At 45.8% G+C, this 13,991-nt stretch overlaps 1 protein-coding gene across 7 annotated transcripts in view; it reads left to right on the forward strand.

Annotated features, from left to right (window-relative positions):
* Nucleotides 1-13,991, forward strand: part of PAX5 (paired box 5) — a 180,868-nt gene that overhangs the window by 97,047 nt on the left and 69,830 nt on the right. For all 7 annotated transcript variants that reach the window (XM_066367659.1, XM_066367655.1, XM_066367658.1 and 4 more), the window contains one exon: nucleotides 5,832-5,961. In XM_066367659.1, coding sequence (XP_066223756.1) covers nucleotides 5,832-5,961 — 130 coding nt within the window. The remainder of the gene's footprint in view (nucleotides 1-5,831; nucleotides 5,962-13,991) is intronic.

Consider the following 13,991-nt stretch of genomic DNA (forward strand, 5'->3'; position numbering starts at 1 on the left):
CCCTGATGGGAAAGGTGCAGAAGCCCAAAATGATATCCTAGGAAAGAACTCCATGAGCTCAGAGAAGTAGAAATATGGAACTCCGCTACTGTTTGTGACTGTCAGTGGCCAGGGGTGGGGGGCAGGCAGCTTTGTTCACAAGTGCATGGGTGTACCAGTATAAACACACGTGTGCCTTTGTGCATTCCTAGTGTCTCTGCCTCCATTATTCAGCCCCTGGCTTTCCTGTAACTAGAAAAAGTGCCTTCTCTCTTCTTTTTCTCCTGATCTTTCTTCCCATCTTCCTTTTTTCTACCTCTTCCAGCCTCCACGTTCACAAAGGACTTGAAATGTCTTGCAAAATAAACAATTACAGGTGTCTAATTTAATTTAAGAATGAAAAAAAAGTCCAGAAATTATGTGGAGGAAATGGGAAGATCATTGCACCACATGCCAGCAATGATGTAGTTGTGCCATGGAGTACTGAATTTGACTGAGCTTCCTGGCAGCCAAGGTGAAGAGGGATATGTAGTGGTTTCCAATGTTCCAATTGTTTCATCAGAGACAAATTAACCATTTATCGGGAGAAAATAGTGTTCACCGGTAATGAACTGTAGGAAGGACTGACATGGAATTGGAATATTCTAATGCTTGTATCTCCAGGGGTTAAAAAGAAGTTATTTGTGTGGCTGTTTCTTTTCACTGCCTCTAACCAATGATGAGTGCCTGATCCCATCGCAGACCAGTGAAGGCACTTCTGGGGCTTTAACTAATGCTATAAAAGGGACAATATTTTCTGAGCACCTGACTTGAGAAGTAGAGGCAGATGGTTCGTGCATAACTTGGACCTGTGTGGAAGCACTAATCTAGTTAATTTTTGAATGTTGTGGCTAATCTCATGCTAATGGACCATACATTCATTCATTCAACAAGCACTTAGGGGGCTCTAGGGATGTTTTGTGTTCTGTGCTTTCAAGGCAACCTAGAGGGAAATAAACAAACATTATATATAATATATATATATATATATATAATATATATATTATATATATAATAGTGTGATAATGGAGGTCTGTGCAAAATGCAAATATGGAAGCATAGACGAGGGAGTTACAATTTCTTTGTAGAAGTGTAGAGGGCTCAGGAATGGCTTCACGGAGAAAGTGGCATTTGAACTGGGACCTGTGGACAATGTATGAGTTCACTGAATGAGAGTGAATTGGGTCCTCCAGGCAGAGGTAGGAGAGTGTCTGGAGTGGCTGAGGAGCAGTGGTATAGCAGAGTTCCAGGGAGCCCAGGAGACTGGGGAGAGTGCAGTTGCCTTTAAAAATCACAAGCAATTCAGAGACACAGACGGTGATGAGAACTTAGGGAATAATCACACAGCATGCAGGAGCAGAGTAAGAGCTGTGGGTCCCACTGAAGCAGAGAGACTGGGCTCAGGCCAGCCCTGGGAGGTGGTAATGGTGGAGGCACAGCGGGAAAAGGCAGCGAGGGCTGGTTTCCAAGTCCTGCCAGCCCCTGAGCCCCAGCTCTTTAGGGAAGTTCCTTTTACCCTCTGGCCGCCAGTGGTGGTTGGGCGACTGGATTTCTGGACCTTCTCTCACATGTATAGCACAAGTTGAAGATTTTATGTCTTAAAAAGATGATCCAAACCTAACTGTTTAAGTGATTGAACAAACTTTGATAGTGAATTTGTTGACAAAAGCAAAATCAAATAGTAAAAAGGCCCTTCTATGTGGACATTAAATAAATTAAAAGGCAGGATGTCTCCTCTTGTAATTCCCTTAAACCCAGGATGGCTCTGCTTTTTGAGGGGAAATAGCAGCTTTCTTTTGCAGACCCAGCTTCCAGCCTGGAGTCTAGGGTGGGGAAGGCTCAGCAGTGGGTGGAGAGGGTGCAGGGATGCTGTCTCTCAGCTGAGATGCTGCCTGGCCCTCCAAAGGGTCACTTGTTCATTTGTTCCTCCATGTGTTCATTGTGCACGCCTTTCACAGTCAAATCCCAGCTTGTAGGCCTTTCCACCTTTACCTCTTCTACTTTCACCCTCTCTAACTATTGACCTGTGTCCTGTTTCCTTTCCTTCCCTTCCCTTCCCCTTCCCCTTCCCCCTCCCCTTCCCCTTCCCCTTCCCCTTCCCCTTCCCCTTCCCCTTCCCCTTCCCCTTCCCTTTCCCTTTCCCTTTCCCTTTTCCCTTCCCTTCCCTTCCCTTCCCTTCCCTTCCCTTCCCTTCCCTTCCCTCCCTTCCCTCCCTCCTTCCCCTTCCCTCCCTTCCCCTTCCTCTTCCCTCCCCTTCCTCTTCCCTTCCCTTCCCTCCCCTTCCCTTCCCTTCCCTTCCCTTCCCTTCCCTTCCCTTCTCTTCTCTTGAGTGAGAGGTAGGGAGGCAGAGACAGACTCCTGCATGCCCCAACCGGGATCCACCCAGCAAGCCCCCTACCCAGCAATGCACTGCCCATCTGGGCTGCTGTTTTGTTGCTTGGCAACAGAGCTGTTTTAGCACCTGACGAGAAGCCATGGGGCCATCCTCAGTGCCTGGAGCCAACTTGCTCAATGAGCCATGGTTGCGGGAGGAGGGGAGAGAGAGAGACAGAGACAGAGATAGAGATAGAGATGAGGAGGAGGGGTAGAGAAGCAGATGGTCACTTCTCCTGTGTGCCCTGCCCAGGAATCAAACCTGGGACTCCCACGTGCTAAGCCAACACTCTTCTGTTGAGCCAACTGGCCAGGGCCCCTGTGTCCTATTTCTGAGTCACTCCTGATCTTTAACCTCTGAGCTTTCCTTCAGCTCTTCTCAGCCTTGGTCAGGGATTGCTTAGACCCAGGTTGAGTACAGCCTGCCCCAAGAAACCTTTCCTGACCACTTCCCATCTTGTAAAAATTAATGACTTTGTGCTCTTATCTCTCATGGATGGAGCTTCTAGGACCATGTGTCATTTCCCTTGGGGTTTGTGGATGAAGGTCAAAGAGCATGCCTGGTCTTCACATGTTGTTACCTTGCACACAAGAGAGGCTCAATAAATGCTGAACAACAGCCTGTGTGCTCAGGTCTCCATGAGGGCACTCAGGTGCACAGAGAGGAAGGAGGCATCATCCCCACCCCTGGGATCCCAGAAACTCCAGCAGATGCCATCTAGGAAGAGACAGACCTTTATCAGAGGCATTTTGATCTCCTGCCTTTGCACATACCAATGAACTGAAAGAGCTGCTTCCGGTGAGCTTTACTTCACAGTTTCATCTTAGCAAGTTAGGAGGCTAACGCCATGACCAAGGCCATTCTACAGATGCGGGATGAAGTCTAGACAGTGACCTTTCCCCAACAGCTCCTCATTTCATGGAATGAAGACTGCTGGTTGTGACCTATAGCAAGAAATATATTTTCATTTCCACTTAGTACATACATATCTACTTATATGTGGAACAAAGATTTACAAACAGAACTTTTCCTATGTGTGAGACCCTTGGATATTTCCTGTTCTGGTCCATTATAATTTCATTTTTTAAAAATGTTGGTACTAGCAAATTGACTTCATATATGTTAAAGGGTCAAGATGTACTATGGTATGAAAATAATTAGGGTGACTGTCAAGACTTTGGAGTTAGGTGAACCTGGGTTTGAATCCTGGCCCTGGCACCTAAAAGCTATGTAATTTTAGGTAAGCCACTTTCCCTCTGTAATAGAAGTCTCAGTTTTCTTCATTTGTAAAATGAGGATAGCAAAGAACCTACCACATGGAGGGATTGTGAGGATTAAATGGGACGATACAGGCAAAGCTCCTGACGCAGAGTAAGTGATTGATAAGTGTGAGCTTTTGACGTGGTTGTGAAGCTTATGCCGTGGCACCACTTGTAAGGATCAACAGAGTGAAGGCAGGACTTCCGCCTCCTGGAAAATGGTAGTCAGGAAGGACTTCCTGGTGGCAGAATCACTGGGGAAGAATGGCAGTCTGATTGGGACCCATTACTGTCCTCACAGCAACTGAGAATCCTGTGTGAGCATCCCAGGGCCGCTTGTTTTCTTTTTCATGAAGGGCAGACTTGTTCCCTAAGATTTTTGGCTGGACCTAGAGCTGCCCACATCAATGCTTTTGCCTTTCATATTTAGGTCTCTAATCTACCTGGAATTGATATTTGTGCCTGGTGTAAAGTAAAGATCCGATTGCTTTTTCCCTCTTGTTTCTGAATGGCTAGCAGGTTACCCCGCACTGTTCATTGGAGTCATCCTTCACTGATTTATACGCCGCCTCCCTCATGCATCAGGGTTCCGTATATGCACGAGTCAGTTTCTGGACTCGCTTCTGTTTCGTTGGTCTATTTTTCTGTCCTGATGCCAATCCCCCACTGTCTTAATTACTGCAGCTTTCCAGTGATTCCTGATGTCAGGGAGGCGTGTCCCTATCTTGTCCTTCTCCCTTAGAAGCACCTGGGCTGGCTTCAGGCCAGTGCTCTTCTCTGTGTTTCAGAATCAGCCTCTGCCAGAGATGATGGACGAGGCTGGGAGCTCGGGCCAGACTGTCCTCAGCCAGGCTCCGTTTCAGCCACTGCGCCTGCAGCTCCTCCTGGACTCACGCTGCCATCCTCTCTGGTTGGCATCTGAGCGGCCCAGGAAGCACTTTCTAATTCATTTGCAGAGGAAAGCGCCAGGAATGTGCCTAGGTCTGAGTTCCCTCTGCCTGCCACTTGCCTGGCGGCTCCTCTGGGTCCCCTCCCTGTGGTTCAGTCCTCATTATGCTACCCAGGGCGCACGCAACTCCTTTCAGAAAACTGCTTGCTTCCCTCTCCCTGTCTGCCAAGGACATAATTCTGGACAAACAAGAACGTGTCTTCCATTGACAATGCCAGGATCCTGGAGGGAACGCCCCACACCAGAGCATGGCATGCACAACTAAAGCCTTTGGCTTAGGTGTTTGTAAATATTTTCTTTACCTGAAAATATCCCTGAGGGTTGGGTGAGAGGAAGAGGCTGTCACTCACGCTTATAATTTAGTCTGTTCTTGAATGGGCAGACCCAGGTGGCATCTTTGCTGCCGTCTCTGGAGACCATTCTGACAGTGGGCTTGGATGCCAAGGAAATGACTCATGGCAAGCACTGCTTTCATGAAATGGCTTAAAGGAAGGAGCATGACTGATGGGCCAAGTGCACATGGTTGGCGTGGACTCGGTAAATCAGATATATGCACCTCACAGTTTTTAGCACACAGGTGTTTCCATGCTTCCAGAATCCTCAGACACTTGCCAAACTGTCAGTTGACTTGATGTATTGAATTTGGGGTAAGAGGTTATGCTGAACCATCCCCTGCACTGTGATCTGCCCGGTGGGCTTTGGGCAAGGCCCTTTTCCCCTTGAGCCTCAGTTTATTCATTGTGAAATATGGGTTTGGATTGGATGATGCCCTGTATTTCTGTTAACCCGTTTGTGGCTCTATGTCTATGGTGTGAGAGCACAGAATCAGAAACCTTTCTTTCTGCCCTCTTGGCAGCAGGCTCTTATTTCTGCCTCAGTTCTGGTTGCTGATGTCTCTCTCCCCGCATTGAAGATGCAGGTTGGTTGTCTGGTGGCGGGGGCTGGGCGAGGGGAGCCTGCCGACCACGGAGAGCGGGGTTTGAGTTCTTGTGAAGCTACACTGAATTCTGCCCACCTCCTCACCTGGGTAGAACTGTCAGTTCTAGACACTGGCGTGTTCTGTCGAGCCGAATCTGCCCTCTCGGCATCTGGGTGTTCGTGAGCCCCCTGAGGTCCTGGTACTGGCCCGGCAGCCCAGCGAGGTGTCCGGGCCTGGAATGTGGCAGTGGCATGTGCCTGGGGTACTTTAGAAGCTCGATGCTGAGACATCTCTGTTTGTTTTCTCTTTCAGACCCCTGATTATTCAGCCATGGCCTCACTGACTGGCGGGCTAGACGACATGAAAGCCAGCCTGGCCAGCCCCACCCCCGCCGACATTGGGAGCAGCGTGCCTGGGCCGCAGACCTACCCCATTGTGACAGGTGAGGGCACTTGGGGTGTGGGGGATGAATGGCGGGGGGTGGGGTGAGAGAGAGAGAGAGAGGAGAGATTGAGAATGCCTATGTGGTAGGAAGAATGGCTTTTTGGTGCTTTTGCACTTGAATGGTCATTTTTGTTTTAATGAGATTATGAGGTCCTGGAACAGGTCACGCAGGAGACTGCTGGGGTCAGGGGTTGTGGCTGCCACAAGACACAGCTGTAGATTGCTCCGATGATACCGGAGGAGAACAAATGCCACAGGGACTGTGGGCTGGGAGGGGTGGGGGGAGTCGCTGTGTCAGGGAGGCCTGGTGATTTTAGGATCCCCTGTGTGGGGGGCTGAGTGTTCACAGATCTTTAGGATTTATCTACCTCATGAGATGGGGAGCCCCGGTTGGCTCCAGCCTCAGGGATGTGTGGGCCTCCTGGCAGATTGTTGCTGGCATTTCAGATTTCCAAGCAGAGGTTGAGTCAAGAAGGGCAGGAGGTCTAGGCTGAAAGGTGCTTGGTGTATGCAAAGCAGCTGCCTTTCTGGAAGGCCCAGGGCCTGCCCTTTCAGCTATCAGTGTAAAGATGAAGATTTGGGGCCCTGGAGGCCCGCTGCAGGGTTTGAACTTGTCATTGACTAGCTGTGTAAACTTCAGTAAGTTCTATAAGAATTATGAGCTATGGTGTTTTTTCTTTTATCTCTAAAATGGGAATGGCGATCACACCTACCCCATAGCGTTGTGAGGACTCATGCGTATAAGATGCTTAGACATTTGTCTAGCATATAGCAAGCACCCAGGACCATTATTATTTCTCAGAGCCCCCTCTTGGTGGCTGGTCGTTGCTGGGATTGTTGCTGCAGAAGGGGCTGGGCAGGAAGGACCCAGACAGACCCCCTCCCCGCTCCAGCAGCACTGGGATAGTTCCGCTGCCAGCTCTGGGAGATGCTCCCACCTGGCAGGCAGGACTCAGTCTCGGATGCTGTACAGACAGTAGGGACTGAGGTGGCCCCTGGGCCAGAGCCTTTGGGTCCAGCCTGAGTTAGCAGGATGTCTCTGTAAACTGGTAGACGGGACTCAGTGTAGTGACAGAGACAGAGGCACTTTGAAATGCAGGTAGGCTGTAGTTGCATCACGGAAGCTGGAGGTTGGACTCAAGTTAGAACTTTCGAGGAGGTGGCCGGACAAGACAAGGTTACAGAGCAGGAAGGGCCTGCTTTGAGACCTGGGCTGATAGGTCTGCCAGCACTGGGGCTCACAGGATTCAGGCAGAAGCAGTGCGGCCCTGTTTATAGATTTAGGCACCGTGTTGGGGATCAGTCAAGTGGCAAGAATGACTTGGTCCCTTGTTCACTTCCTTGCTGTCTGGCTTTGGATGCATTGCTGAGCCCCAGTGTCTCTATCTGTAAAATGGTCCTGGTCTCTCAGAGCCCTTTAAGGATCCAATGAGATCCCCGAGGGGACTTCTCTGCAGAGGGAGGCTCTGCTGTTGCTGTTGGGATTGGGGTTCACGGGAAGCTTGGCTTTAGGCCGATCACCAGTAGGTCTCTTCTACCATCTGTGCACAGCCTATCTGGGAGGAAAAGGAGCCAGTAAGCACTGAGACTGTGGTTGCACTTCTGAGACTCTAGTCTACTGAAGAGCAGACTGGACAAAGGACAATCTAGCCCACAGATATGGGAAGTTGGGCCCATACAGGACTTTTACAAATTTGAGTCAACATTTAAAATGTTTAAATCTGAGTTTCTGGCTTCCCTTGAAAAAATCAGAAGCTCTGGCCACACTGGGCCATATTCATCTACATGGTCGTGGTAGGCAGGGGCTCAGAGGCAGCCACCCCTCAACACGGGCCCCAGCCAGCCACGCTCTCGTCTATCTGAGAGCCTGCCTGCAGAGGAATTTGAGTTGAACACCCTGATCTACGGTTGGTGCCAAAAGCCAGCTGGATGGTTTAGCAGTCCAAGGGTCTGCAAGAGGCTTCAATAGGCCCAAGTGGCCAGTCTGGGTATGGGCTGGGTTTTCAGGTAAACCTTCGGCCAAAAACTTATTTGTAGTTTGATTTATCCATTTAAAAGTTACATTATCACGCAGAAAAAATATATAAATATTCCAGACCAAAGTCGAAATTATACTTAATTTTGAAATTTAGAAGTATCCTAATTATAAATATGTATTTCAAATCTACTTATTATATAGATTTAAAATATATTATATTACAAATATAATCATTAATTTTCACATAAGTAAATAATAGCTAGCTAGAAACATAATAGAATATTTATAATAGCACCAAAAATATGTAATAGAATGCTGAGGGATAAATTTAAAACTCTACACAGGAATATAGAATAGATGGAGAAATATAGTTTGTTCTTGGAAAGGAAGACTCTATATCATAAAGATGTCAGTTTCCTCTAAGTAATCTATTAATTCAAAGCAATCCTATAAAAATAACAGGATTTTTTTTTTTTTTTGGAACTTGACAAAATGACACTGCATACTGGATAAATAAACACTCAGAGATAGCTAGAAAATTTTTTAAATAGAGAAATGAGGAAAACAGCATATTTAAAAATATTATGATAAAGTTACAATAATTAAAAGTATTTGTTACTGAAACTGAAGTAAGTAGACAAATGGAACAGCATAGAGAGTCCAAAAATAGATTTAAATATACTGGGAATTTATAAATGCAACACTTCAAATCAGTAGAGAAAATAAAAATTAATCGTTCAGTTAATGGCACTGGGACAGCTGGGCCTGTTGGAGCCATACCTCACTTTTTATATCAAAGTAAATTCCAGGTTGATCAAACTTTAAATGTAAAAAAATAAAACTAGAAAAGAAACACAAAGGAAATTTTTTATAATCTTAGAGTGGTTAAGGCCTTTTAAAATCTGTTGCAAATATAAAAGACAAAGAAAAATTATATAAATGACTATGTAAATATAAATCTTTTGTATGTATGGAAAAAGAGTAAGAATAAAATTGGAGGGAAGAAAGTAGAACACAGATGACAAAGAGCTAATTTCCCTAATTCCTAAAGAGCTTTAGAAATGAATAAAGGGAAAAAAGTCAGTTGAAAAAACAGGTAAAGAATATAAATAAGAAAGTCACTGAGAAATGTGGATGTCCAACAGCATATGAAAAGAGATGCCCCTGACTCATAACTTTAAAACTGCAAATTAAGACAATCATGAGCCACTTTTCAAAAAACCTACTACTTATCAAAAATCAAAATGTTTCTTGAGGTCCAGTGTTAGGGTATGAGAAACAGATATTTTCATACACTGTTACAAGTGTATAAATCAGTGCAATCTTTTTCTGAAGGAAAATCTGGCAATATCTATCAAAATTTTAAATGCACACACCTACCCTCTAACCTAGAACGTTTATATGCATAGTTAGGACTTTATCTCACAGATTTATTCGCACAGACGCACAGTGACACTTACATCTGTTTATTAATTACAGTATTATTTATAACGGCAAACAACAGTGTCTATCAATAGGAGCTGATTAAATAAATTATGGCTCCTTCACAAAACAAAATACTATACAACCATTAAGAAGAACTAAATAGGCCCTGGCCGGTTGGCTCAATGGTAGAGCATCGGCCCGGTGTGTGAAGTCCCAGGTTCGATTCCAGCCAGGGCACACAGGAGAAGTGCCCATCTGCTTCTCCACCCTTCCCTCTCTCCTCTCTCTCTGTCTCTCTCTTCCCCTCCTGCAGCCAAGGCTCCATTGGAGTAAAAGTTGGCCCAGGTGCTGAGGATGGCTCCATGGCCTCCACCTCAGGCGCTAGAATGGCTCTGGTTGCAATGGAGCAATGCCCCAGATGGACAGAGCATCACCCCCTAGGTGGCTTGCTGAGTGGATCCCTGTCAGGCATATGTGAGAGTCTGTCTCTCTGCCTTCTTGCTCCTCACTTCAGAGAAATACAAAAAAAAGGAAGAAAGAAAAACTAAGTAGAGCTGTCTATGCTAATATGAATAAGTGTCCAAGCTATATATATTTGTGTGTGTGTGTGTGTGTGTGTGTGTGTATACAGTGTGTGTGAGAGAGAAAGACACAGGAAGGGAGAGAGATGAGAAGCATCAAATCATGGTTGTGGCACTTTAGTTGCTCATTGATTGCTTCTCATATATGCCTTGATCGGGGGAGCTCCAGCCAAGCCAGTGACCTCTTGCTCAAGCTAGCAACCTTAGGCTCAAGCCAGCAACCATGGGGTCAATCGTTGATCCCATTCTCAAGCCAGCAACCCTGGGCTCAAGCTGGCGGCCCCAAGCTCAAGGTGGTGAACCTGTGCTCAAGCCAGAGGAGCCTCTGCTCAAGCCAGCAACCTTGGGATTTCTAACCTGGGACCTCAGCATCCCAAGTCTGTGCTCTATCCATGGCACCACCACTGGTCAGGCAATGTTCAAGATATATTTTTAAGTAAACAGCTTGTAGAAGAATGTGTTAAGTATGATCCCATTAGTGTGAAAAAATATAAAGGACATACATACAGAGGCACAAACACATACATGCATGTCAGATGCATGTATGTGAGGATTTAGCAGAAGATCCCCAGTCCCTCTTCCTGCTTGACAGGCATTGTGGTACTGTGCTCAAATCGGGCTTCTCTGCCCAGTCCCATCCAGCTTCTTGTCCCCTTGGGTTAGCAAATATTAATAATGCCTCTTTGCTCTCCTGAAATTAAGTCCATAAAAATATAGCCTGTCTTCAGATCTGATTTCAAATAAAATCAAAATAATTCCTTAACTATGAGATGAAAAAAAAGTGAAATTGTTTATAATGAAATGCTGTGTCTTTGAAAAGTAAATACTCTGTGTCTAACTGCAAGACTGAATGAAGCCGTCTGAGGCTTGCCCCGTGCCCAGAATCAGGGTGAATGCAGTAGCCCTGAACACAGGCTTATGTAAGAGTGTGGACACAGGAACTTACACTGACTCCTACTGTGAGCGTGGCTTTGCCAATAGGTGAGCAGCTCTGGCAAAGTGCCAGGTAAAACAAGGCACGCTCTTTGGCCGGCTCACACGGTAGTTGTACTCCTAGAAAATTCAGAGTATTATAAGATCGTGGAAATTGTAAGTTCACATTTGTATGTTCGGTTCTGGATTTAAATAATTACAAACAGATTTTTCACCTATATGAATGTTTGGCAAGATATGACAATAGTGTAGAATGAAGGAAAACTATTTCATGGGACTGTTCCACTATAAACCAATAATGCCCTTCAGTCGTGGGAAAGCCCCACAAATTTTCAAAACACTGTCTAGGGGGCAGTTGCTGACCCCACTACGAAATGTTAGAACACCTTGAAGGAATGCCCCCAGAAGCTGTTCCGGTAGAGTGGGTCTCCACACCGCCACGTGGTCTTAATTGGATTCCACCTGTTATTGGATGTGCTGACACAGTTCTGAACTCTTCAGGGGAGAGCATGAGTCTTCCAGCCCCAGGCCTTACCTTTTCCCATGGTTGGACTGTGATCCTGACCCCAGGCTCTAGCTGGGGCGTGCCAGCCCTGTGTCTGGGGGAGGGGTTGGGCAGGGGGCCTCCATGCAGCTCCAGCCCTCACACTCTGGGCTGCCTAGGGAAGATCTCATTAGAGACGAGTCGATTTCTCTCCGTCGTTTATATGCCACATTAAATATTAAGTTAAACCTCTGCACTACAGCCAGGGCCACGGTTCAGAAACTGTTCACTATTTGCAAACCAGTGACATGGCCAGTCAGTTCTTGCTTCATCAGCAGTTTGGGCTCATCCTGATTGGGACTAATTATCTGCATGTGTGTCCTTGGGCCACAGGCCTGCTGCTGGGGCAGCCACTGTGCCTACCTCCCAGGGAGGACGGTGGATGGGCCTGGCAAACTGCCCCCAGCTGTGCCCACCCTACCCTTTGCCTGAGAGAACAAAGGCAGAGGGCAGCCTATGTCCTTGCCGGCCCCTTCCCGAGGACCATCTTTCTGCATCAGTAGATTGGAATGGCAGGGAGAGTCTGAGAAAGGCTTCTTCTGGTCAGAAGTTTGAGAAACACTGGCCTGGTGGATGACCTAGTCCCTGGGGTCTGAGGCTGTCCCCCTGGGTACTGTCCTCTCTAACAGAGACCACACATAGGAAGCAGGTGAACACCCACAAAGACAGACAAAATGACCTCCAAGTACCTCTGAGATTTGATGTTTGGAGCTTCAGGACCCCAAACTTGGATGTGAAGAAAAGTCCACCCCCTTCTGCCTTTTTCATCTAAGCAGTAGCTGGCGGCTAGAGAAAAGGGCTCTAGACTAGGAGTTGGAGGAATGGGTTTAAGTTCATCTTTGCCACCTAAACTGTCCTGTCCTTCAGCAAACAGATTGTCCTCTCTGAACCTCAGTTTTCCTAACTATGAAATGGGCATGGCAATTTCTACCCTGCCTGACTCCTTTGGCCTTTTCAAGGATATGAGATAGTAGGGAGAGAGGGTTTGAGCGCTGCCAAGGGGGGCATCTGAATGTGTGGGGGCAGTTGTGGGAGGAGATCTGGAGGAGTCCGGGGCCTCATTCTTTGCATATCACTATTACAGACAGGTAGGATGGGGGAGGGGGTCATCCGGGCCAACTGCTCACTTCAAAGCTAGAGAGACCCAAGTCCAGAGATGGGGGTGACCTCAAGGCCACATCCAGTGAGTTAAAGCTGAATCTGGGGATCACCCAGGGCCCTGGCCTTCACAGCCTGCTGCTATTATGTGATCAGATGAATTAAGCAATTCCAATTTTAATTCTCAGAAAGCAAAGGGAAAAACTGTAGTCAAGTTTTATTCTTTTGCATGTGGCTTTTCAATTTTCCCAGCAACCATTTATTAAAGAGGCTTATTTTCCTCCATCATGTGTTTTTGGCTCCTTTGTCAAAAATTATTTGTCCATGTATATTTGGCTTTATTTCTGGGCTCTCAGTTATGTTCCACTGGTCTGTATGTCTGTTTATCTGCCAATACCATGGTGGCTCTCTAGTATAATTTGAGGTCAGGTAGTATGATACTTCTGGCTTCATTTTTTTCCCCCATGATTGCTTTGGCTATTTGGGGTTTTTTATGGTTCCATACAAACCTGGTGATTTTTTGTTCTATTTCTTTAAAAAATGAAATTGGGATTTTAATGGACATTGCATTAAATTTGTATATTACTTTGGGTAATATGGTCATTTTAATTATCTTGATTCTTCTGATCCATGAACATGGAATATTTTTCCATTTTGTTGTGTCTTTTTCAATTTCTTTCAATAATGCTTTGTAGTTTTCAGTATATAGGTCCTTCACATCCTAGATATTTTATTTTTTTGTTGCAATTGTAAAAGGAATTATTTTTTTGAGTTCATTTTCTGAAGTTTTATCATTGGCATATAGGAAAGCAATAGACTTTTGTATATTGATTTTGTATCCTGTGACTTTACTGTATTGGTTTACTGTTTCTAATAGTTTTTTTGGTGGAGTCTTTAGGGTTTTCTATATACAGGATCATGTCATTTTCAAAAAGTGATACCTCTACTACCTCTTTCCCCATATGGATGCCTTTTCTTTCTTTCTCTGCCTGATCGCTCTGGCCAGAACTCCCAGCACTACGTTGAATAGGAGTGGAGAGACTGGGCAGCTTTGTCTTGTTCCTGATTTTAGAGGAAAAGCTTTCAGTTTTTCACCATTTAGTATGATATTGGCTGATGGTTTGTCATATATAGCCTTTATTATGTTGAGGTACTTTCCTCCTATACCCATTTTATTGAGTGTTTTACCCCATTAATTTTAATTTCTAGAAAAAATAAAATAAAAATAAAATTCCAGAAAGCATTTCTTTTAGTGTATAATTGACAATGTCAGCAGGCTGTCTAATTGAAAACCCAGCTTCACTGTATTCTACCTGGATGACCCTGGGCAACTTATAAGCCTCCATGCCCAAGTTCTTCATTTGCAAAATGGGACCTGCAGTCCAGCTTCCTCCCAACTTCCTTAGAAGATTACATGTGTGGTCCATACAGGGTCCGAGCACAGAGCCTGGCCCATGGTAAACCCTCAG

The sequence above is a fragment of the Saccopteryx leptura genome, chromosome 2 (assembly GCF_036850995.1).
Source record: "Saccopteryx leptura isolate mSacLep1 chromosome 2, mSacLep1_pri_phased_curated, whole genome shotgun sequence".
NCBI lineage: Eukaryota > Metazoa > Chordata > Mammalia > Chiroptera > Emballonuridae > Saccopteryx > Saccopteryx leptura.